Source organism: Falco peregrinus, chromosome 11 (assembly GCF_023634155.1).
Source record: "Falco peregrinus isolate bFalPer1 chromosome 11, bFalPer1.pri, whole genome shotgun sequence".
NCBI classification, from domain to species: Eukaryota; Metazoa; Chordata; class Aves; order Falconiformes; family Falconidae; genus Falco; species Falco peregrinus.
Genome location: NC_073731.1, coordinates 20,933,679 through 20,959,645, shown reverse-complemented (window position 1 = coordinate 20,959,645; position 25,967 = coordinate 20,933,679). Strand labels below are relative to the sequence as shown.

Below are 25,967 nucleotides of genomic sequence, written 5' to 3'. Positions count from 1 at the left end.
GATGCACAGCTGGGAGGGTTGCACAGCTGGGAGGGATGGCAGCTCTTTGATGCTGCTAAGTTTTGTATTGTATATTTCAAAGTGTCCTCTACAGGGTAGGTTTTTTCCAAGAATTAACCTTCATTTTCACACTCTTAACAAGACTGTCAGTCCGGGGAATAGTGTGCCTCAGACTTGCTGCTTTGGTCTCCTCCTCTCATCGCCCGTCCAGCTGCAGTCGTGCCCGTGTCTCCCCATTTCTGATCAGTGATGCTTGACCCTGTTCTGCCTGTGCGTGTGATGTAGGGTGTGCGAGCTGGGTGGCCTGGCTGCAGACCTGTCCTTTCGTCCTTGTTCTGCTGAGGTTGAGTGGTACCTCTGATTCCCGCACCGCCCTTTGCTCTGGGAAAACTGGTTTGGAGAACAACACTATGGAAATGAGCCTCGTAAAGAACTGAAGAGCTGACTCATGTTCATGGACTGTTCTTTCTAGTAGAAAGAGGTTAATCAGGCAAGACTTGTTCTGCGTGTATGGCTCCGGAAGGGGCTGGTGGATGGGGGGTGGGAGCCCTGCTCAGCCCATCCTCTGGCACTGCGCTGAGGGGGTGACTGCAGAGCATGGGGGGGACGCTCCCTGGGCAGGGGTGCTGCAGTGGTGTGCCCACATGGAGAGCCCACAAACCTGAGCTCCAGGCCAGGGTTTCCTCCAGCTCTCCTACCTCACAACTGTGCTTTGGATCAAAATTCAGGTCAGCAAACGCAGATGCTTTGAGAGAAGTGTTTTACTGCTACAGTGTTTCAGTCAGTCACTGAACGCTGTAGGGCTGATATTATAATAATAATTAAAAAAGTTTCATGTATGCATTACTTTGGATTTGAGACAGGTGCATTGCTGTTACCAGAAATAAATTTGCCTAAGCCTTCATCTCCCCACAGGGGGCTGTTATCACATGGTTCCATTCTATTTTTCTGGCCTTATCTCTTAATTAACTAATCTCTAATAATGCTCTTTATTTTTTTTTTTTAAATAAGCATTTGGATCCGTCCCCATTTTACACTGATTATGGTAAAAGCAGTGTTTGGCTTTTTTTTACAAAACAAACAAGTCCGGTGGAAACAAGTAACTGTTTTGCTGGGATCCCTTTTTCTTTACATCAGTGTTGAAAATCTTCCCTGACCATTAGCTGGCAAGCGCGCAATGCCTGCGAGCCCGATATAGCATTCCCATGCTCTTTGCTAAGCTGCACACATGCATTTGTCTGGTATTACAGAATGTCCGAGCTCATGTAACACATGGAGGCTAATCTTATCAATTGTATTAAGGCTACTTGGGAATTAATAGCTTTAAGGAAGCTGTTTATATTTCCTCCTTTAAAACACTTTAGTGAATGCTCTGTGCCCCTTCAAATAAATGTCACCAGTAAAATAACGCACTTTTTGTCATTTCTTTTAAAACAGAAATGATATTTCTTAAAAGTTGAAACTTCGAGGCCTTGGGCTGGCTCTCAGATCTGGGTACCGGGATTTAAGCCGGTAATCCGTATGGAGGTACCTAAAAAGAAGTGGCCTGGTTTGTATGAATTAAGCTCACATCCTTCTGAAGTTTATTAGTTTGAAAATGAGGGCACGGCTCTGGAAGTTGTTGGATTGCTGCAGGCAGATTTGACTACATGAGCTTTAGTCTTCAATTTAAAGCAACAACAATGCTTTCTTTTGGATGTCTGTTGCAAGTCAGATTTAAATGGGGGGAAAAAGAGGTTATAAACCCAGTTTAGCTGATTTTCAAGGGCCCTGAGGATGTTGGTGGTTTCACTTGTTGAGCATGCCTAGAAGTCAAGGCCTGTGAAGATGCTTTAATTCCTATGTACTACAAGAGGATACCACTAAAATGGCCCAGCAAAGTTTGTTTGTAGTAAGAGGCAAATGATGAAGGGGTCTGTGTGCACATCCTGAGCTTAGCTGGGCACATGAGAAGAGGAAAGTTTGCTTTCTTTCAGAGCTTTATATAAGGGGTGGGGAGAGGCTTCCCACCTATAGGATCGCATAGAATGGGTCCAAAAAATGAATTCAGAAGCAAAAAGTCAGCAGTAACGCAAATTAAAGAAATCTGTATTAAATTGTATATATTTAAACATTTTCTTTAAAGAGATTCTTTACTTGCAATACAATTTTTAATACCTAAATTTACATTTGCAGGCAGCAGAGATATCTTTATCTAGAACAGCATTCGCAACGTCACAAGAAAGTGTATGTAAGATTGGATGAATGATATATTACATGTAATATTTTACAAAGCAGTCATATTACAATCTTGTGGTAATCATAAGATGTCATAAAGATCTTCATTAACCAGGAGGCTTTATTTTATACGGCATTAGCACATACACTATTTGTTCTTATTTGTACAAACCCCTGATTCCAAAACTATTCTTCATAAACCTGTCTCAGATGGTCTCTCTACCTGCTAAATACCATGAGACTCTTGCTCTGGGAACTGGTTTCTCCAGTGTGGCATTGAAAGAATAATTTGACGATTCGTTATGTTGCTTTAGCAATAGACTGGGGAAAAAAAAAAAATAAAAAAAATAAAAAGGGAGACCACAAATAATTGGAAAATCCTGTCTAAATCATTGGCCTAAACCAGATTTCTAGGGCAGCAATGAATCTAGGTCTCTGAAAAGTCTGATGTCTATTCAAGTAACCGGTATAGCTCACAGCACATGGAAGCCTCACAAGGAAAAACTGTAATTAATCCTTGTAGTGCAGCTCCTACCCATATGTGACTCCTCCAAAAAGCTCTTCTCTGATATATGTGGCCACATCGTGCGCCATCCACAATCCTGTTCTTCTGTAATGGACCAGCTGAGAGGAACAGCTGGTTGTAGTGATGTCCTCCTGAGAAGGAAGGAGTTGGTCTGGTTTGTACAGTTCTGCCATGCAGAGTGGCCCTCAGCAAAGCAGTAAATGATAGGCTGTGGTGAGTAGCAAGTTGGCTTTTACGTTAGTGCCCTTGTTCTAGTCCATCTTACACACAAAAGAAGAGAGCTGACTTTTTAGTTCAGTGTTGTAACTAAATCCATAATGGTAACTGAAGTTAAAAGCTTTGACCAGCTTTGAAAAAGTGAAAGGATGCCATGAATACCTGTCAAAATCAAACCTTGTGTGCAGATGGCCCAAGACAGCCTGGCCACGGAGGTGTAGACTATGGCTTGATGTACGGACATGTCCCTCCCTGATCTGCTGTGAACTGGCCTGTCCAGCCTAGAAGGAGTTTGAACAAAAGCCAGAGGAGCTGAGTGCTGCTGGGGCAAGTGCACAAGTTAAGAATGAAAACTAACAGGCTGTGCAATGAGTAGGCAGCTGCAAACATGGCTGCGTTTGAAGAGCCACCACCAGCCGGGTGGGAAGGACCCTCTGAGAAAGCTCTCCCGGGCACGCCGCAGAGAAGCAGAGGTTTTGCACAGCCAGGGTAGAAATAAGTGTGGTGCTGGGCTTGTAGCCGAGGGACTGGGATGTCTGCAATCGTTTGTGCAGGAGGTTGGGGCTTGCTCTCTTGGGTTTCTTTCCCTTTAGCTGAAATTACCTGGCATCTAAACTCAAGATGACACTCTGTGCCCTTACTAGAGGCCGCACACCAGAGCAAACTACTTCCATGTCTTATTCCAACTTTGTATTTGAGAATAGGGTCCTCCAGCTACGATAGTATGTTTGGACAGATGGCAGCATATGCAAAGTGTGCCTTCAACGTAAAAGATAGAATGATGGGTGCCCTATCACTGATAAAGAAAATGAAACTTGTAAAATTTTGCACACTGGGTACTGATGTAAATTTACTTTTCCCTGGCCTCAAAGTCTGAGGTTTGATGTATTTGTGGATGAATGGTACCCATTTACTAGGACCCTGAATAACAGTTGAAGTGTTATTTCTAGGAAGACTTTTTTTGTTTAGTTTTGTTTGGGTTTGGGTTTTTTTTCCTTGTCTTGCAAATAGTTGGGCTTGAATATTCTGGGGCAAATTATGAGATTACATACTTTTAAAAATGTCAAGAATAACTGGAACTGGCACATGCCCATAGCATTGATTCCACTCACTAAAAGAGGAATCTTCTAAGCTTCTGCTTGTTTAAATACAAGGTGAAGCATAAGTCTACAGCACACTCATTCAAGATACACAGACTGAAAAAAACCCTGAGAAACAAACCCCATAAATTTACCTTAATGTTGTTTTCGTGATACTTGTGCTGTTTCATTAAATTACAATTTTTGCTTAGTACGTAAATTCTCAGCATAAGTTTGCATTTTGTTCTATGTACACCTTAAGAATACAGCAGAAAATACCATTGCTTAGCACATTAACAAAAATCACAGTATATGAGAGGTTTGTCAAAATACCAGTATACTAAGTTATAAACAATTCTGGAAATCCTGCTTTCTTTGACTTCTAACACGTTATTCCCCAGAAAACCAATCTGTCTTTAAAATTTGAAGTACATAAAGTATGCTGATAAAACAACATGAGCAAAAGATGCTAACTTTTCAAATTCCACTTTCAATTTCAAAATAAGATGGAATGGATCACCTTGTGATGCCAGCAATTTATTTTTTGTGTTAAAACTAACTGTCCCTGTTAAGGGAACATGTGAATATTGCAAGTCCTAGTGAGGTCATTTCCCCAAGAAGATATGGATATGGTGTACTCACATTGTGGTAAAGGTATTATCCCAAGGTGCACTATGTTGTATATGCCCATATACAAAAAAAAAGTATGCGTAGAAATGTGTATTCTGATGGTTGATACATAGCTTTTAAAATGTAGTTATTCACAATTCTCAGTTTTTTTGATTCCTCTCTGATAAAAAGTCAATCTTACATCAATTAGAAGCTCAACTGACTGTTGTGATGGCTGGTGTCTTCCCACCTTCCCCTCCTTCAGCCCCTTCAGCATCTGCTTCCACCTGATTGAACTTTCCAATCTTTTTCAAACTCTCTAGCGCAGACTTCAAAGTGTCCTTCAGGCTGTTCTCCAGGATCCACCCTTCGCTTTCACATTCAGGGTCTTCAGGATTTGCAATGCTTTCCAGAGAGGTCTGTAGGAGACGCAAGCCAACCATCACGGATATCTGCGCCATGCAATGGAAAAGATAGAGCGTGTCAGGCAAACCTTTACACCCTTGCCCACACCTTCACCGTCCTCCGCTATGAGCAGCCTGGGCTGGCTGTGTGGACAAAATGCTAAAGGCACCACACAGGTACAGCTTAAGGGCTGCAGGAACCCTCCACATGAGAGGAGATGCTGGGCAGCCTTCCCCCTTGAGCTGGGGCCCAGAGGGCTGAAGGGGAGCTGGCAGCAGGAAAATGTCCCTTTGCAACTAGGAAAGGAGACGGTGGAGGTCTGAAATCAGTGAACACCACGTACCCCCTCACGGGGTGGCACCTCCTGGGAGATGCTGATGAAACCTCTGCTCCTGTGCACTACGTGTCCGTAAAGCTGTTTGTGTGCGCAACAATATCCACTTTGGTTTAACTCTAAATATTTCTAATTCATGTTGACTTCAATATGTGTGGCGAGTATATTAATCTGATCCAAGAGATATTAATGAATCAGCAACTGTGCAGAACACAGCAGCATTAGGGTTTGAGCCATCAGCTTGTCTACTTTGAATTCTGGTTTTGTTTTTATATAGGTATGTGCAAATAAGGAAAGCAAGGGAGCAGGTGATCTGCATCTCTCACTGGCTCTATCTAGAACAAAACAAATTTCTATTTCTGATAAAATATTCACCAGTCCCAGCAGCCCTGACTGAGACTTCTTCAACTGTTATGCTAGTGTAACACCCCTGACACTAGCGACACCCCAAACCTGCCTCCAGAGAGAAAGTTTTTCACCAGTGCTCTGCCTTCTAGCACCGTGCAGAACAGTCTGACTTGCACTGTTGTGGTGCTTATGAAGAGAAGTGATTGATCCGTGAAGTGGAGAAGGAAAGAAAAGGCAGGACCCAGAAGAGCCAGCTTGATGAGGTGGTGGAGCAGGTGGTTGGGATGGGGCAGCAGCAAGACTAGTTTAGTCTTTCGTGTGCTAGGTAAAGCTAGGGTTGAGACCACTCGTTGTTGTCTAAGTCCTCATAGGATTTGTTCTGTAAGGGAAATATGATGCCTCTGTTATCCTATCCAAATTCCCAAGGAAATGATTAGCTCTGGTCCTCCCAAACACTAATGGCTGAAGAGGCCAGCATCCCTCTGTGTTGCTTACCTGTTGGCACAGCTGAGGCCCCCAGGGAGCTGCCCTGGACCTGCAAGGTGCTGCTCTCTCTGGAGGCTTTTGAATTAAAGATGGAGGAAGCTTGCAAACTGTCATGCAGGATTACAGCAGCAGGTAGCTGGGCAGATTTGAAGTTGGGATTCAGCCACACAGCATGCCCAAAAGCAAAATTCACATCTGGATTTTTGGGCTCATGGGGCTGCTCAAGCATGTGCTTCTGTGGACCGTTCGTTAGCCTATCTACCCTGGTCATCCTGCTTGTGTATGGTCAGTGTCTACAAACTCTTGGAAGACTAAAGCTACCACTGGTTGCTCTCAAAATTTTCAGATGTTCATGTTTCTCTGCCTTCACTCAAGATTAGAAAGGGAAAAACACTGGTCAAACAAACAAGCTTCATCAAATACATCCATATCCAAAGGCAAATTTTCATCCTGTTTAACATAGGAATGCATGACTTGCCACACCTTGGCCCTCAAAGAAGTTTCTAATGGTCGTGAATCTAGAAATGGTCTCCTTTTGTTGTGGATCTACCCAGTATGATGATGACTTAAATCAGTTGAAACACTATTCAACAAAAGCCACAAGAAGTGACAAATCGCATCACACTAGTCTTGGGATTTAAAGCCTTTGACATCTTCCCTTCAATCTGAGTCCCAGTTTTGCTGCCATCAGTCATGGGACTCATATCATTCATATTAAGGCTGCTGCAAGTAAAGATTAATGGGACTGGATGTAAAAGATGCCTCCGCATTGCTCTCTACTTGTGCCACCTCACCACGTGTCAGCAGGAGCTGGTTTTGGTGGCCAAGTTCCACTATTTGACAGCAGAATTAGCTGAGGCTTCCTAGGTGGCTCTAAGCCACTGAATATGGTCATGCTTTAAAAAAGGAAGGTGTTTCTGCAGAAGGGAGCAGCTGAACTGCCCTCAGATGAGGTTCCATGACATTTTCTCTCAGTGTAAGACTTCATTTTCTTAAAAATCTTGCTTAGAAAGATTTTGGGTCCCTGGGTTGAAATTTTCTAAAAGCAGTGCAAAACATTTGGCTCTCATCACCTCCGCTGGCCCAAGCCTGCCTTCTCTGCTGGATGAGAGTCCAGAAAGCTGGAGACAACTGTCTGGTCATTTAGTCTGTCTCCTACATGGTAGCACAGAGCCTCAGACCGTTGGCTTTGCCGAAGTCCCGCACCAGGGAAGTTACAGCACCAGGCACCAGCATGTGCTGGGGGGGAGCTGGCTGAAAGCACCTTGGCAGTAAAGTGCCCTGGGGGCCTGGTGGACACCAAGCTGAACATGAGCCAGCAACGTGCCCTGGTGGCAAAGCTGGTGAAGGGTATCCTGGGCTGCATTAGGCAACGTATTGCCAGCGAGCCGAGGGAGGTGATCCTTCCCCTCTGCTCAGAGCTGGTGAGGCCGCAGCTGGAGTGCTGCGTCCACTGCTGGGCTCCCCAGTTCAAGAGTGATGTGGGCATGCTGGAGGGAGCCCAACAAAGGGCCACTGAGATGGTGAAGGGACTGGAGCACCTCTGCTGTGTGAAGAGGTTGAGAGAGCTGGGAACACTCAGCCTTGAGAAGAGACGGCTTTGGAGGAGATCTCATTGATGTGTACAAGTATCTGAAGGGAGCGTGTGGAGAAGATGGAGCCAGGCTCTTCTAAGTGGTGCCCAGTGGCAGGACAAGAGGCCATGGGCACACACTGAAATGCAGGATCTTCTGAATGTCAGGAAACACTTTTTCACTGTGAGGGTGACTGAGCGCTGGCCCAGGCTGCTTAGAGAAATGTTGGAGTCTCCTTCCTTGGAGATATTCAAAAGCCACCTGGACATGGTCCTGGGCACCCAGCTCCAGGTGGCCCTGCTTGAGCAGGGGGGTTGGATGGGATAACCTCCACAGGTCCCTCCCAAACTCATCCAGTCTGTGACTCTGAGTTGCAGACCTGTGTTTAATCACAACCCAGCAGAGCAGGCCTGGGCATCAGGGTCCCAAAGCCAGCCCGGTGTCTCTGAGCGATGCTTTCCCCTGGCCAAGAGACAAACCATCATGACACTCCTGTCCTTTTACAGCAGCTTTACAGCGGCAGGAAGAACAAGGCCACGGTGTTCCTCCAGGGCTAGGCATGGACAGGCTGGGCTGGTGCATCCCCCTGCACCACAGCACGCTCAGCCCCTCGGTCTGTGCCAGCAGAGCCAACTGTCCTTCTGGGGGGTCCCTGCTGCCTGGGGGTTGGTTTTGGAGATTATAGGGAGTTCACCCCTGGTATTCAATGCAGCGGAGAGTTCACTCTCCAGTGCGTGAGGTGCAATGCACCTCCCGCTCGTGTCTCATCGCTCTCCTGGGTTCCCACCTCCTGGAGCTCAGTGCTGGGCTCCCTGTGGCACCACATGTGAGGTGAATCTCAGGGTCTCTGCTGTTGCAGTAGCTGTGACCTGTCGAGAGCCATGTGTTTGTACAGGTGAAGGACCTGGAGGATCTGAGGAAATGGCTACTGCCCTCCCTTCATTTTGAAATTCTCTCTCCAGGGCATCCTTGAACCCCTCGTTTCCTCTTTGCTGGCTGAGGCAGGTCGAGAAGACAGCCAGGCTTCCTCCGCTTGACCTTCTGTGATGAAGCCCATCTGTTTGTCAGGGTTTAGCCTGAGGCGGCTTAGCTAGAGCAGGGTGTGATCTTTTTTTGTCCCCCTCATGACCAGTTGTCACTCATGGGAAGCCTACAGCTTTTGCTAGTAAAAGCAGCATGTGGTTAATAATGTAATTACCAAAAAATACGACACACGACATTTTTTTCCAATAGAAGTTCTGATACTTCAAAATAGGTTCATTCTCCCTTGCACCTAATATAGAAACATTAAACGTAAATGGTCTTCCCTGAGGTCCCTACACCTGTTTGGCATGTTACGGTTTTCCACAGCTCGAAGTAACAGCTGTGATTAGTGTCTCCCTCCGTGCTCTGTCCCCCTTCCCACACCTCAGGACCACCAACCCGGCTGGAAGAGTCCTCTGCCGGCCCCCAGCAGGGCTTTGCTGGGGAGATGCTGTGTCCGTACTGCTTGGCTTGAGTTCAAAGCGGCTCCAGCTGCAAAGCAAACCAGGATGCTCCTCTGCTTTGGCACTTTTCTGTAACTTCTCAGCAAGCCAAAGGGAAAATGAGAAGCGCAGGGCCAGCACGTTAACCGCCTGCTGGGTTGCACCCCGGTCAGACCGGCACCTTACCTCGGCCAGGCGTCGGGACCTCTGCCGCACTCCTACACAGTGTAAAATTGTTTCCTACCTGACTGGAATTCAAAGAAAGTGGTTGTATTTCAAGGGGGACTAAATGAATGTCTGCCTCCTGCTTTGCTTCCTCCCTTCAAAGTTTGCCTTAAAAGTGGAGGGAGACCCACATCTAGACCCTTTAGGGTAGAATATCAGGCAAGTCATAAATATTCAGGAGGGCCAATTAATATAACCTCGGATTGTGATATTTCTTTAAAGCTTTGCCCTGAGAGTCCTCTGATTGCTTGAGAAAAAATCTCACCTTATATTTGGAAAAAGATGAAGAAAAACAGAGAATATTGTATTTCTCATTATGCCACAGGTTGAAAAAAAAATACCCGGGTGTACTTTGAAGAGTTAGACATAAAATACTGTATTTTTATCGCTACTGTTAATGTTAATGTCTTTAATCTCCTACAAGTCAGAATGTAACAGGTTCCTAGTCATGATTTCTCACTGCTGGCATTAGTATTTCTGTGCCTTTTTCCCCCTGAGTTTTTGAAGTTCCTTCTGATTTTCATATACAGCAGAAATTCCCCTCTCTTCAAGAACTCTTCATTTGAATCTGAGCTGAGGCACGAGCTTCTCTTTCTTTTCTTACCAGCAGAACAGCACTCCAAGGAGGCAGTACATTTCTCTGCCGTGTGGAGCAGTTATTTTAAAAATAACACAACATGAAGTAACTTTATGATATGTTTTCCAGTTCACAGATTATTTGGGTAGGTGTTTATTTCCTAAAAAGCATCTTCATTCCTGGAAGGGTGTAGGCCAGTGCTTCTATCAAAATACGATGCATCTTTTTTTTTTTTTGATTTGCGTTCATATAAATTTTTAAACACCCAGCTGAACCATTTAAAACAGGCAATGCCATTTGCAGCTGCCTTTTGAAGGGTTCAAAAGGGTCTGCTCCCTCCATGTCACGCAGTGAGCTGCACCCTCCCCACTCCCCACCTGGTCCTGCCCTACCTCCACATCCAGCACCTCACGCGCCAGCCCTCGTGCCGCTGCCAGCTCACGCTCCCTGCGTATTAGCATTGATTAAACACCCTGGCCAGAAAACTGGCCATCTCCCAGGGGCAGAAGGATGCATTTTCCTCACATTGGATGAACAGTATTTTAGCAGCAAAGCTGCACTTTGGGTTATGGTGCCCACAAACATCTGCACTGGGCAGTGTTGGCACCTGTTTGCATATGGACTATGGTTTCAGGAAGCAGAGTAAAATAAAATTAATCCACCTGCTTCACCTAAACCGCTTCTTGTGACCAAAAACATTGGCGGAGCTGATGAAGGACCTTAAACCAAATGCTGCCCTGAAGCTGGACACTGCACACAGCTCTAGGTCTTATTTTCATCAGCACATAAACTGCTTAATTGCACTTTCTGTCCCACGAATTACTGCCATCTCTTTCCGATGCGCTGCTTTGTGTACTTTTCATTCCCCACTAATGGTGACACATGTGAAATTAATGCATCTGGACAACTGAGCCCTTGCACGCTCCACCCTGCATTTGGCAGAAAATGAGTCCTGTTTCCCCTCCCTCCCGTGGGATGCTCCAGGCTCTGGCCCCTTGCTCTGAAGGGGCAGTCCATAATTTAACAGCCCCCCCCATGCTTCCCAGCTGTGTCTCCAGCCTGGGACCTTTTAGGCTTTACGCAGATGTTCACTGTTAGATGTTTTCTCTGCCAAAGAACCATGGTGGATGATTTATTTTAAATAGATCTGATCTTTAACTTAAAAGTCCATGCTGAAAAACACTCCGCCCGTCCAGAGCTGGCGCTTCAGCAAAGCGGGGCTGGGGGGAGAGAGTTACCTCAAAAAGCCAGACGAGGATGACGACGGCGCCCATGGAGCTCATCATGCTGCTGTAGTAGTGCAGGAGGGCTTCCCGGCAGCCCCGGCGCCAGAGGTTGAGCTCCTCTGTTTGGTAGTCGTAGCTGTAGTGAGCCGAGTTGTTGGTGACCTGGTACTGGATGCAGGGTCTCGGGGAGCTGGGGTTGCAGCAGCTGAAAGGGACACCATCTACCAGGTACCGTCCGTCCACGTTGCTTTTTATCCGACTATGGGCAAGGGCAGAAGGAAGCATGAATACACACACATATGCACACATACATAAAGATATACCGGAGCAAACTTGCTCGAGAAAGGAAAGCAAAGGCAACACAGATTTTCCACCGTGCCTCCTGGCCATGCCGTTTCTCTGCATCCTCTGTTCATATAGCAGTGTTTGTCCCAGGTGTTTTTCCTCTCTGAAATCGTTTTCTATGTCAAGGCTACACCAAATCTATAATTAACTCTTCATGATGGAAATGCACCCTCCAGATCACTTCTTAAAAAAAAACTTATTTTTTTGAGAAAAGTAAATGGCAGGGAGAAATTTCCGGAGGGGCAGTCAGAAAAAAGTGATCACAGCACAGTTAGGGTGGAAGGGAGATGCTGGAGGTGACCTGAGCTTGGAAAAGGACCCGCAACAGCCTTAGGACCCACCATATTCAGCCAGACCATGGATCTGGCAAACCTAATAGGTTCTGTTGGATGATAATGGCTCCAGGAAGGGGTTGTGCATTTACTCCTGGCTTGGGAAGATAGCCAGCATTTAAAACGTGAAATGTGCTTCAGCAACAGGATGCTGAAAAATCTCTGAAGTCGTTGCAGGAGCTCCCCAGCTGTTGTTCATTTAAGACTGTGGTTGCTCTCCATAAACAGCCATTTAGTCTGGTGCCTTATGAGATACTTAGATGAGAGATACTTAGAAGGCAAATAGTTCCACTGAGACTGTAAAAGACTATGATAAGAGGACTGCAACTCTAACAAATGCCATTTTGCTTAGAAAATGACAGAATGGAGAGCCCCAGTGACCCAGAAAGGTGAAAAAAACATCTGAGAGTCACTTGTAGCTTTCTATACGGATATCTTACAGCTGTGTCATAGAGAGAGAGAGGTGATTGTGACAGCCTGGTGAAGCAAAATTCCACTTTGCAGTCATGACCTAAATATACCTAAATGCCAAATGCAGTTGAGGTTTTATTTCCAGGTGCAAAGTGTGCTCTGAGTTGGGTCTAATTCCCAGTGATGTGTAAATGCTCCACCAGCTTCAGAGAGATTGTATCAGGCCTTCGTTCTACAAATAATATAAGAATCACATTGCTGGGGATAGACTCCCACCTTCCCTGGAATTAAGAACTTTGTTATTGACTTCAAAGGGGCCGGAACATCGCGCCAGGAAGGTGAGCAGACATTGTGCACCACAGCGTAGTTCAAACCTTGAATTGACTCATTAACATCCATTTGTGGATTTTTAATGGCCTATTTCCTGCCTGAGTAGTACAAAGAAATTGCCCTGAGTCTCAGTCCCAAACAAGACTTCAGTTATTAAGGGCAATATAACCTTGTTTTGCCTCTGTGCTTTGCCCTTCCACTGCTGGTGGATTAAGTTACAGCTCTCAAATCTCCATATAATGCTGGCAAGGTGTTTTCAAGTAGTTATTTATACCCATGGGCATACCTTCGCAATGCAAATACTCCCTTATTAAATAGTGATGTATTTGTTATAACCCCACAGTGCAATAGGTTAAGCCTGCAACAGTTTTCACTATAAAGTCCTAGTTCAGAATTGCAAAAACAATCAGACCACCCAGCAAGTCAAAACAATATGCAGAGAGACACACACATGAAGTAACTCTTACACAGTCAGGCAGGGATCCCAAGAGATACACAAAGCTTTTTACAAAATTACTTCAGACATTTTTAACATAGGCAGTATATTTAGAAGGCAGATTGCTTCCAGTTTGCAAGACCCTTTGTGCAACCACAGAGCATGAACGCTAATGAATGATGTTCCCAAAGAACTCTGAATAACGATCTCTTCCCCTCGTACTTATTTTTTTTTAAAGTTGTGGGTATTTGTGCTCAACATTCAGTTTTTAATTTCAGAAGTTCTTTTGTTCTCGTTGTTTATTTCTTACTTGTGCTTACGGCACCTAACCTGATTTTGAGATTACTGCCTCTTTAGGCACTGACATCAGAGCCATTAAGATATTTCTGGTCAACAATCTGTCCTGGTTTGTACAGAGGAAACTAGTGCTGTTTTCTCATGAGGTTTAAAAAAAAATTAGGCACAAGTATATATATTGCACATGTTTTTACACAATGAAGAACTTAAAATGCCTTTGGCTACCGGGGACACTGTGCAAAGCCAGGAACATCAACGGGTGTTGATGCTCAGTAGTGTCACAGTGCTGAAGGAATCCATGGAGTGAATATAAAAATCAAACTCTAAATCTTAAGGATTTAAAACACAAGTTATTGGTAAAGTGTTACTGTTCCTATTTGTTTCCATGAGACTGATTAATTGCCAATACCTAATTGGAGTTTTGAAAGTGGCATTGACAGTATATATCCAGGGAAGTCTTGTTTTAGGAACTTGGTAAGTCCACATTGAAATGTGCTTTAGGATTAGTGAAGTTCTGATACTTTCCTGTAGTTTTGGGAGTAGGTATGTGTGGCTCAACATAATGGGTTTACAAAGAGGTAAAAGAGTAAAAAATACTACTTTAAATCTGTTCACACTGCACTGAGTAAAAGTGAGAATTGTATATGCTTTGTATTTTAGGCTCTGGATAACATTAGAGGAATTTGTCAGGGGAGGAAGCCATCTAGCTGATCGTTTGGAGTCCTTATTAAGCAAGAGCAGAACAAAACCCCCTTGTATACAAAACCCCCTCTGGCCAGTGCCTCTTGGGATGTACATTTCTTTAGTATGAACGGTACTATGCACTACAAACCCCACTACAGCACTTACTCTTTCACTTCTTTGGAGCTGAAGTCCAGATATCTGTTGCTGATCCACTGAATTTCAAACCAATCTTTGTAGCCGTTGTTCCCACAGCATTTGAACTCAATTTGGAGCATGTCAATGGTCTTCTTCATGAAGCATCTTCCAGGGGTGTCTGTGTCCCGGTAGAACTTCATGCCATTCTTGAGCCCCTGGGCCAGCGTGCTGTCCAGAGAGCCCCGCATGAGAAAGCAAACCAGAGCAATGAAGAAAACAAGTATGTTAAAGAAGAAACATAGTGCCAGGTAGGGTTTCAGCAAAGGCTTCCACCTGGCAAATTTAGCGGGATCCAGAGAATCATAACAAATTTTGCCAGCAAAACCATTGTAGCCGCAGGATAATATACCCATCAATATCAAAGAATTGGGCACAAAGTGGCTTTCAGAATTGTCCATCACTTCACTTCGCTTCCGGAGTTCAATTTTGAGGAACAATCCCATGCTAAAAACAACGATTCCAGCAAACACTGAAAACCAGTTCATGAGCCATAGTCCCTGTGCTAGTTTTACCCGTTTCTTCTGATTGAATTTGACTTTCATCAGTGCCATCTTTGCAATGTGAGATGTTGGAAGATTTCACAGCCTGGACCCCTCTTCTCGGTGTGAGCAACTGGAGGAAGAACCATTCAGGCGTTGGAGGAGACCCTGAACGGCACGGCGGGAAGCAAGCCACTGCACAGTCCTTCCATCTTGAGCTCCCCCAGTCAGGATTTGAGCAAGTAAAATATTTAAGGATCCCAATTAACAATTTCACATTAGTGAGAATAATGGGCAATTAGCACCTACAACTATTTCTGGTAGTTCCTTCCAAGCAAAGGAGAAACAGTCTCAAGGTTTCAAATGATTTGATCTGGATCTGCAAGACGTCATTCTAATACCTTTAATCATTTGATCCAATCTGGAGAAATGTCTGTCAACAGATGAGTAGAAATAATCCCTCATGTTACCATTTAGTAGATTTGTGCTTTCTTATGATAGGCTGCTGGGCAAAATATGAAAATCCAGAGATATAAAAAGACCTTTGCTGCCAGAAGAGTATGGATCCTTTGGGGAAACAGGAAAAATATACATCGCCTGCGTGATCCTGACCTATTCATATCTACAGCCAAAACCATCTTTCTAGTCCTTACCCTTCTGTGTTGACATGAGGTGACATCCCGTGGCTTATGTGTTCTGGAAGCAGATAAGCGTGTAGTTTACAGTGACCTAAAAAACCTAAGCTTGGCATTTTCTATTAACTTCCAGGGCTCGTACTGTCTCCGGGCCTTGGCAGGAGGGAAAAAGAAAGGAAAAGTTCAGAGAAACTCAATAAATACAGCCTGGGGTGAAATTTAGAGGTGCTTTTACAAAAAGCGAGCTGACATGAGCAGCTTATGGGCTAATCGCTGGGCTAGGGAGGAGAGCAGGGCTGGCGGGGCTGCCTGGGTGTCCCGGGAGCTTACACCAGGGAGGAATCCCACCGAGCAGCTGGGGAGGGACCCTCGGCCATTGTCACTAGCAGTGTAAGGGAAGCACCCCGGGGTCCCCGGGGTCTGGCTGAGTGACCTGCAGCCTGGTCCCGCTTCCACACTGTAGTAGGCAGAAAAGGAGGGATGCAACCCTCCTCTTCAACGGCGGCCTTCCTCCTTCTGCCGCACAGCCGTTCAGGGAGCACAGATCCTGGGCTTTTGCTATTTCCAGTGCTTTAGGAGTTTTCCTCACCTGGAAATATCACTTCCTGCCACCCCCACCCCCCTTGCCCTGCAGAGGTTCAGAGCTATTGGGAAAGTCCTTTTTCCACTCACCACCTGCCACAGCAACACAAAATTAACCTCAGGCAACCTCCAGCGATGCAAAAGTGACCTGCAGGTGTGTGATGGCGTGGGTGCTAACGCCACAGGTGAGAAAGGAGCAGCCCCAGGAGAGGGACCGGGAGGCTCTGCCCAGACCCAAACCAACCTGACCCGCTGCCGCCCAAGCGCCCTGGGGGCATCCTCTAGTGGCTGCCAGCAGCATGGCTGCCTGCCCCGAGCCAAGGGCGAAGGGACCTGCCCAGGAGGAAGGCAAGTGTGAATTTTTTTAATTTTTTTTTTTAATGCACTGAAAAATAGCATTTTGGTAGTCTCCTGCTATGTGGTACCATGGATGCTGCTCAGTTACCATTTGAGATCCTGGAATGCTGGAGGTCCCTTCAGTAAGGACAAAGGCTATCAAGCTGCTACTTTTTCCTGTGCTAATAGAAGGTTCTTGTGACGGACCGTTTTTGGCCCATCCATGTGCTATCATGGTGACCTGCACAGCACCTGGCAACTGGGATTTTCTCAAAGCAGGCCTGGTTGCTCACACTGCTGCCGCCCTTGCAGGTGAAGGGCGAACACGTAAGAGGAAAGGAGGAGGGCAATTATCCACCAGGGGCTTTTCTCTCTGCTTGCTGTGAAGCTGATGAAAAGCAGCGTTTCTTGGGAGAGCCTGTTAAATATTTTTGTGCCATAAACCATAGCGCTGAAGTAACATCTCTCCTGGCTTCTCCACAAAATATCCCATAACCATGCAGCACGTGTTACTACATTTCACTGACTCCTCCAGGGCTCAGCAAGGAAACATGAGATTGCAAGGGGTATTTATCTGACAGCCTGAAGTTAATTCTAGAGAAACTAACTTGAAACTATTTCCTTTCTTGCCAGTGATGACAGAGTGAAACTCTAGTTAAAGTGACAGAGAATTTTTTATCAGGTCTGTGAATTATGAGGATATACAGTGAGGTATGTTCTGCAGTGCAATTAATAGGACAAAAAATAGTAAACCTGCCCACAGCAGAAGTAAGCCTGGTGCTGGCTCTCAGTATGGGAGCGTTCGTGTTCAGGAGCACAGATGATAGACAGTTTGAATACCTGCTACCTTAATAATTTAACATTCAGAGATCCATGATAAATGCAGCAAAACCATGTCATCGTATACACTAGGGCATTTCTTGTTAATTTAGGCATAAAAACAGTGAAACAGAACATGCAGCATATGCTTCAGGGCTCCTTGATCCCTCCAAATTGACTTTTTCTTAAACAAAGGTAACAGGAGGGGTCCTAATAAATCACTCCTAAACAGTTAGTGTTTTCCGGGAGACAATCCGTGATTCACCTGATGCTCAGAGAGGGACACTCAGGTACTAATTAGACCTTTAGGACTTCAGGTGGTACCTTTAAAGCCATCACAGAGAGCAATCAACACGATCAAAACAACCCAGATTTGGAAATCTGCTGTTTAATTAAGTAGTTTCTGTAGTTCAATACCAGCTGGGGACCCACCTATTGAGTTAACTCACCGTGCTTGGAAGCTTTAAAGGGGATTGGTGACAGTAAATCAGTGACACATGCTATACTTTGATGCTTCCTGCAAACAATGAAGGTAATGTTTTTAAAAGTGGGGAGTTAATGCTTCCAGCTTATCCCAGACACTGGCAAGCCCAGTGCAAGCTTCAGCACAAACTGGTCAGCTGAGGGCTGTCTCAAGCTAGGGCAAGCTAAGAGGAGGGTTATGGGGGGATATCAAGAAGTGTTTTGGGGTGCAGACAGTACAAAAAAGAAAACTGGTTTTGCCTGGCATCTGCTTTTCTTACAAATCTTTATCTTGGCTGGGATTTGCCTTTACTTGGGCAAACTTACTACCACTTTCTATCTCAAGTAGAAAATATTGAACTGATCCATAGCAGATAAAAGCTAATTGCTGCAAGAACGTTTCAATTAATGGTCTCCTCAAAGGCTGCCTATTAAACTCAAATGTATAATTCATATGGCATTTTGGAGGAAAAAATGGTAGAATAAAAATTTTAAATTATTATTGATCTCACTATGAATGTATTCAGATTCAAAATACTGTTTAAAAATTGTAATTTCTATGGACAACAATACAATATTGATGTCTTTGCAAAAAGCTATGCTTGCTAATCTAAATATAAGCCACAAATTTACCAGTTAATAAGAAGGAGGAAAAAATGTTTTTAATGCAGACAATACAGTCTGGTATTTGCTATATGGTCTTCTGCTCAGTCCTGGACTAACAATGCTCTTTCTGTCTTCAGGAATATGAGATATAAAAGGCAAATTCTCTTTGTATAGGTATATCCTATGTGCCTAAACTATGGAAGTGCTCTTAATTGGTAAAAAGATTAGTTTCCTGGCCCAGTCTTTCTTTTACACTGCTATGTGATATGAAACAAGTGGCTTACATGGGTTCTTTCTTCTTTTCTTTCCTTAGAAGTGGGGTTAGATTTCACTGCAAGAATGAAGATGGCTGGTTTTACCTACGATAGCAAGTGACTTTGTAGAGATAGGTTTGTTGATGCACTGTAGCTTATGGTTTTGATGCACTTGCAGCTGTGTGGTGTGTATTGGGCCACTCCTGAGGAGCAATGTGGTAAAAAGGTGGTACCACACTGTGTGATTAACGGGGAGAAAAGTCCGATTTATTACTTCCTTCCCCTCCCCTCGTATGTACACAAGTAACTTGGTAGGCTGCTATTTTTCTGGTGTGTGAGGCGACTGCAGGTCCTGAGGCTGGAAACAGGGGCAAGTTGCTAAATTCACTGCTGGGGCTGTTGCACACCCTGGGAAGGGTGATGGGACCCGCTGGACCCTGTGGCTTCTAAACGACGCTGGCTGGGGGACACTGCAGGGTTTTGCACTGGGTAGTTCCCAGCATTTTAGCCACCCTTATCCACAGTGTGGGTAAAGTGTTCAGAAAACACAGGAGGGTTTTGACCCCCCCAGATGCTCATTATGAGTATTTATTTGTATTACTGCAATGCCTAGGGTGTAGTTCTTCACTGCTGAAAGAATAAAGAGTTATAAATAAATGTTTGTCCTTGCAGAAACGGGAAAGAAATATGTTGGGAATTGAAAGAAGATTAGGAAAGGCTCCCAACAGTCATTACTGCTGGAAAACATCTCAGCACAACAGATGGATCCTCAAGTCAGATAAATCAGGTCACGATGTGAATGGAAATGCTGAAATTCTACAAATTGCACAGATTATTTTTGTCTTGCTGTTCGTATCTTTCCTTGTGTGTCATGAAATTGGCTTTTTAGTACAGTACAGGCTATGAGCGCTCTCATGCAGATCCGATGGCTGTAACAACAGCAAAGCTGCGTAGAAAAAAGGTCTCAGTCACAAGAGGTGGGGAGAGTCTGGTGGGAAGTAGGAGGTAAGAGGGCAGAGCTGAGCAGCAAATGGGTGATGCATAAAGGAGGTAAAGAAATGTACTCGTCTGCATAGAGTTCTCAAATCCAACAAGTCTGCCCTCAGATACCACTCTTATGTGCTGGGAGAAATCCACTTGAGAAGAAGTAGGATGTGTTTGAACTGAGGTGGGGGGGAGGAGGATTGTATTTATTCACAAAAACGCCTTCAGCTAAAGAATTTCTAAGTATTTTGTAACACTGAAGCAATTCCAGGTAAAGCCACTGAGATTTGACCCTTGTCTACATACAGCTATTGCTTAAGTAGGAAGAAAGTATTGAAAAGGAAAAAAAAAAAACAACTTAATTAAAAAAAAATATCGAAGCCCTCAAAAATATTATGCATAAAAAGTGTGTAAGAAATTCTTATGCATGTATTTCTTACCTGTTTTTTCACACAACAGTTTTGCTAGAGCCCACACCAGAATCTATTTAAATGAAAGTGGGCTGGAGAAAGAGAGAATGCAAACAACTCCATTTTTGTCCCTGGTATTCAGAGAAGCAGGTGCTGGGAAATGCCTGGACTCCAGCGGGAACTGAGTGGGTCAGTCCTGCTTGGGATGGACCTCCGGGTGAGATGGTGGCCTCGCTGGAGGCAGCAGCAAAGGTCTCAGATGCTTCTCTGGAGGCAAGCTTTGGTATGTGCTACGTCTCACAGCCTCAACACTGGCTTTAAAGAATTCTGTAAGGCTGTCAGCTGGAGGAGGGCTGTCCAACCAGGCTGTCTTTCAAAAATGTTTAAAATGAATTTGCTCTCCAGAGTCCCTGTGGAAAATAGTTCCACACCTCAAAGCCCTGCACTGTTTTTATAAACTTTCAGCCAGTTAGCTCTCTATTCAGGGCCAGTTTGCACCTAGTTCATGGTGCTGGTGTTTCTGTTATCCTCCTGTCTTCACAACCATGTCCCTGGCAGGCATTTATTTTTCAGCCCCTTCTGATGCCTAGCATAATTAATTTTTTTAGACTATGTGGGTTTTTTTAAAGAAGCTCCTTGTTTATTCTGGTGGCAATGAGATGCAAACCAGAGCTAGAGTTTTTGAGGAGACTTTGTTTGCTTGAGCCTTGCATTGTGCAGGCTACGTGAATCCAGCCACCAGATTGCATTGACAACCACTATGGCTGGAGGCAAAGCGGTGCCGCTGCTGCTTTTAGCTGGCCTGGGGAATTACTGTCCCTGAACACGCTCCTTCAGTGGGCTCCTTTGAACAGTTTTCTCCCTTGCATCATGTTTTTAGTCCTCCATCTTGCTACTAGGCAAGGCAGCTTGAAACCAGCTGGTTTTCACAGCAGTTCTGGCTGCTTCTTCCCTCCCTGTAGCACGGCTGTGAGCCTGATGTTACCCGCTGCCGCCTCAGCCACAAAACCTGCTCAGCACAGGCTGGCCCAAACAAAGCACCTCCTCCACTGCGCGTCTCTGGGGAAGGGGATATTTGCAAGCCCTACCTCGCGGGTTAGCCACAAAGCAGTCCTGGCTCCTGGCCTAGAAGAGGCTGCCTGGCATTTTCTTCATGTCAGCAGGGCTTGTCATTCCGAGGGAAGAAGTCAAGCATGGGCCGTGCTCCTTTCTCCACGCTGCTATCGGCAGAGGCTGGGACCAGGCTGGCATTGCATGTCTCCTTCACTCAGGAGAACGGAGAGAGCCTGGCACATCTCCTCAAGCCAGCTGCTTCGTGAACTCTGCCCAGCCCTCCCCATGAGTATTTCTTAGTCACAAGCTTCAGAAGGGGAATTCAGGAGCCCGGCCACTTACCGCTTGGCAACTCAGGGCTTGTCGTGACACAGCCCTTCGTGTCTTTGAAGGTTTGCTTCAGTGTGATGTATGAGATGCTCCATCAAGTTCCCTAGAGACAAGACAGCACAAACTTCCTCACTTGTTGAAACCACTCAGTAAAACTGTTTCATTGCTTCCATACTTAATCTTTTTGACCCTTTGAACAAACAAGGCGCTACCTGCAGACAGGAAGCAGTTTTTCTGATGCCTTGTCAGTTGAGGCAAAAGGAAAAGAAACGTGATGAAGCTACAAATACTGTGGACTAGACTTTTAGTCTTGGTGTTTAGCATTTACTTTGTAAGTAGTTCCAATGAAATAATCTAGACAATTCTATAGTCTAGACCTGCCAAAATATCCCCAACATCTTATTTCCAAACATTAGTTTGAGTATGTGTCAACATAGGTTTTTTCCATCTAAGAAATACTAAAAAATTAGTGCAAGAAATAGCTGTGAAGTTTTAAATACAGGTTATATACATCTAACTTAAAACAGCTATTTATATATATATATACGTATATACTTCTTATCATGCTTTTAAATACTTCTGTAAAAAACTTAATGAGTATGTAATTCTCAATACATCTGAATTATCACTTTTCACTAGATTTGCATGGAAAATGGATTCTCAAATGAGTAACTATTCTTTTGCAATATTGGCCAATAGTCTCTCACTCAGACGGCACGCAGAATGCTGGGCTGCCTGCACTGGTGCTGCCAGCAGATAATGTTCTGGGATACACAAATGAGTCTGCTAGTGCTTATACTAATTGTGACTTCCATATTTCTACTAAAAAATCATACTATAGTGTTGTTAAAGTAACTAATTAGATAGAAATGCTTAAGTGTTTCTTTCTTCCAGACCTGAAAAAGTTGCAATTTCTGTACTGATAGAACCTATGAATATACTAGCAAACCTTTTCCAGTAACTTGTGTTCACATTCTACATTACAATGAATGGAACATGCTTCTGTTCCAAAACAGTTTTGAATTTCTCCTATTATGAATATATATTAGGAAATGAACATTCAAAAAAGGTGCACGGAAACAGCAGCAGCTCTGTGTGTGTATAGATACAAAGGTATGTATTTAGAACTATAAATAACATCCAAATATTTACCTGACCAAACTCTTCCAGACTTGCTGTTCTCAGACTGAATTTTCTTGTTTCACATCATGCTTGAGCCCAAGATTCAATTACTTGTTTTGTATTACAAAGGTAATGATAAATCTTTAAGGGAAAGTAATTGTCTGGAACTTCTTTAGCAGCCTCCTCTGAAGTCATGTTCCTAACCTATCATTTTGGTTTGACAAAAGTTAAGTACTGGGAGGAAAGAAAACATTAGGGACTGGGGTATCAATAACTGATCTCTGAAAAATGTCACTAAGGAAGCATTTTCAGACTGAAATTGAAGTTTAAATGTCCTTGTTTTGATTAACACTGTTTATTCAAGCAATGCTGCGTGCTATGGACCAACAGCTAATACAGGAACGCACTTACATGCCAGTTTGAAGTGCATCAAGAAGTGCACATCTGTGAGACACAACAGCCTAGTGGTAGTCTCTCCATTTCTAGATTTGCCGGTGTCCATCAACATACTTAGAAAATGACAATGTTTATAGCTTTTGGCTAGCAGAACAAAGGCATTTCTGTAGTTCTTACAGGCTGAACAATCTGCAGTCCCAGGACTAGGGGATGCTAAAGGGATTGATTCATCATTACCAGGATACGTGGAGAAGAAAGATTAACTGCAAAATCAAGTTCTGTACTAAGATGGATGTGTTAAAATTAAGATACGCGAGAGCCTCATCTGATCGCATCCCTTTAACAATAGGTATTAAAAATTATGTATGTTAAAGCAAGACTAAGGGTCTTTTCTTTAAATAATTTTATGATGCTGTCAAGGCAAAGAAGAAACAATTCAAAACAAATATATGAAATGCAAAATCCAATTCAGTCAAAAAGTATACATTAACAGAAGTAAACAAAACTGAAAGTTGTGAAGAATATACAAAAATTCCCTTTTCCCCCTCCCCTTTTAAATTAAACATGCTGAAAACAACTTGGATAAAAGGTTTCTCTGGTCAAAACCAGTCAAGACTCAAGTGAAATCTCAAGTACTTCTCATGGCAATGATGCAGTTATTGACAGTTTAGCTAGTATGCATTTTCTGTTAGAGGCACATATATGATGGTAGGGCCATATAAATATTTTGTAGTTTTAAAATAGAACTCTAAGCTGATTCTTAGGCAAGATAAACCATGCTTTCTTACAAAATATTACAAGCTAAGGAATGGTTTTGGAAGCTTAGAACTACTATGTATACTTGATGTACAGATAGCAGTTGCTTCACCACCACTAACAGGCCATTGTAAAACTACTATTCTGTAAGGCTGCTACTTTTTTTTTCTTTTTCATTTAGCAGGACTGAAGAAATAGGGCTTAACTCACTGTGCACTTTATGCATGACAACATGCAATTTCAGAACTGGAATACAGCACCTCATCTTCCCATTTTACTGACTCCCTCTGTCAACACCGCACTTACGCAGCAGCAGGGTGCTGTAAATAAAGATCATAGAACCACAAAGTCTGTTGTTTGGTAGACAGATAAAATAGCTAGTAGGACGTAACAGAACATCTCTCCCCTGAAGTTTCAGACTGCAGTAGAGCAGTCACATTCTGTAATATTTTGAGCGCTTACTGTACACCTTCAGAAGTATACACAAAGCTCTTATTTTATCCATCTCAAGTTAAAAGTGTATACAGGAGCATCCTTTCACATCTTTTCAGATTGTGAAGGTTTAGTATTTATACAGCCTTTATAGATTTGTTAACTTCAATCAAATATATTAGGAGAGCACTAAATGTTCATTAGGAGACTCCTTTTCCTTCAGACTTCTCACTTGAAATAAAGACAACTTACAAATTTTACCCATATGAACAGAACCCAGCTCACAATTTTATCATAGCCTAGGATTCACCTCAGTCTGCTGAACTGTTCAGTTTACAAACTCCTTTAAACTAACTTTTTGTCCCCATTACCTCATGAGTCCTCTTCTCCCATGCTCCCCATAAGATATAGCGCACTGCTGTCTGCAACTAGAGAACTACAAAAAAATGAGAAGTTTGGTATTTGATCTTTCCATGCCATCTTAGCTTGTACTACTGGCAGGTAATTTCAGGTTCTGCCCAGATGACAGAAAGCAGCAAACCAGTTCTAATAGAGGCTCACTGTCGTTTGCGTATCAGTGCCCCTTCTCCCACCTTGATCTGAAAAACTCAGCAACGAGGTACTGTAGTAATTGGCAAATTCCACAGTGATACATAAAGATTATAGCAGCAACTTGTGTAAGAACAGTAAACTATTATTTGACTGGTATTCTTCAATTAAAAAAATCCAGTCATACACTGTAATTCACAATTTAAATATCGAATAGAATCATTTAATGGCATACTGGGGATGAAGTCCCACAGTTTATGAATCAATACGTTTACACCAGGATTTCTCGCTCTGCGCCGAGCTGCCTCTGCAGTCAGTCCCAGCAACTGACTCTTTCCTGCTCGGGGATCAGGCTCCAGTTGGGCGAAGGCTTGTCAGTTGCCAGCCAGTCAAAGTCATCCACCAGGTTCCAGTTGTTTCTGTTTCTGTCCAGCCCAGAAGACTCGAAATCTCTCTCGATACCAGGGTAGCTCCACGCGTAGGGGGCGAAGAAGACTTTAGTGCAGTCCTCGATTATGGCGCGGCTGGTCACCTGCACGTAGAAGCGGCTGTCGCGGGTGCGATGGGTGCGGAGCTGCTGGCAGGCCAGCACCAGGACACACTCGCTGCAGCCGTCCACCAGCACGGAGGTGGAAACGGGCCCGCAGAGCACGGTGCAGTCCCGGCAGTCCCGCACCCGCAGCGTGTTGGCGTTGCCGCGGAGCCGCACCCGGCAGCCGCGCAGCTCGGACAGCACCACGTCGCGCTGCAGCAGCTCGGTGGGGCCGAGCTCCAGCTCCTGGCCCTGGGCGCCGCTGAACCCGCACAGCGGCGGCCCGCTCGGCTCCCCTTCGGCGGTCCCGGGGCGGGGGGGCGGCGCGGCGGCGGCAGGCCAGGCGGGCTCGGCGGGGCGCGGCTCGCTGCCCGGAGCTGCTTCTTTCTTCAGGGCCCGGAAAGCGAATTTCTTCTTGGGCTGTAGCTGCTGGCGCCGGGCCGCCAGGTCCCCCTGCAGCCGCGCCACGGCCTCCTGCCCTTGCCGCACCTCGTAGGGCGCCAGGAACCGCACGCTCTCGGTCAGCAGCTTCTGCAGCCCTTGCAGGCGGGCGGCCGCCTCCTCCAGCGGCCCCGCCGCCAGCAGCGCCTCCACGGCCTCCCGCTCCCGGGCGAAGGCTGCGACGAAGAACTCGCTCCGCTCCTCCTTCACCACCTGCGCCTCCTTCTTCTGCCGCTGCCGCTCCACGCCCTGCTGCCGCTCCGCTTCCCGCCGCTGCAGCCGCTCCGGCAGCACCGCGACGGCGGCCACCTCGGGCTGCAGGGGAGCCACGAAGGCGGCCGGAGCCCGCAGCTGCTCGCCGGGCACCGCCGCCTCCCCCGCTGCCTCCATCTTGCTTCCTCGCTTCCCCTCCGGTCACTAAGCGGCCCGCTGATTGGCTGCCAGTAGCCCCGGTTGCGTCGCCGCCGCCGA

General features: G+C 45.0%; 2 protein-coding genes across 2 annotated transcripts; both read right to left on the bottom strand.

Moving 5' to 3' along the window:
- Positions 1–2,059: 2,059 nt before the first annotated feature.
- Positions 2,060–15,423, bottom strand: PRPH2 (peripherin 2). The gene is made up of 3 exons (XM_005238696.4): positions 14,289–15,423; positions 11,301–11,547; positions 2,060–5,099 (listed from the first exon to the last, which is right to left on the bottom strand). Exons 1-3 carry the CDS (start codon positions 14,867–14,869, stop codon positions 4,863–4,865), a joined length of 1,065 nt encoding a protein of 354 aa, XP_005238753.1. The 5' UTR covers positions 14,870–15,423; the 3' UTR covers positions 2,060–4,862.
- A 9,294-nt stretch (positions 15,424–24,717) lies between these two features.
- TBCC (tubulin folding cofactor C) lies at positions 24,718–25,940 on the bottom strand. Its single transcript, XM_055815909.1, has one exon. It carries the CDS (start codon positions 25,884–25,886, stop codon positions 24,837–24,839), a length of 1,050 nt encoding a protein of 349 aa, XP_055671884.1. The 5' UTR covers positions 25,887–25,940; the 3' UTR covers positions 24,718–24,836.
- Positions 25,941–25,967: the final 27 nt, after the last annotated feature.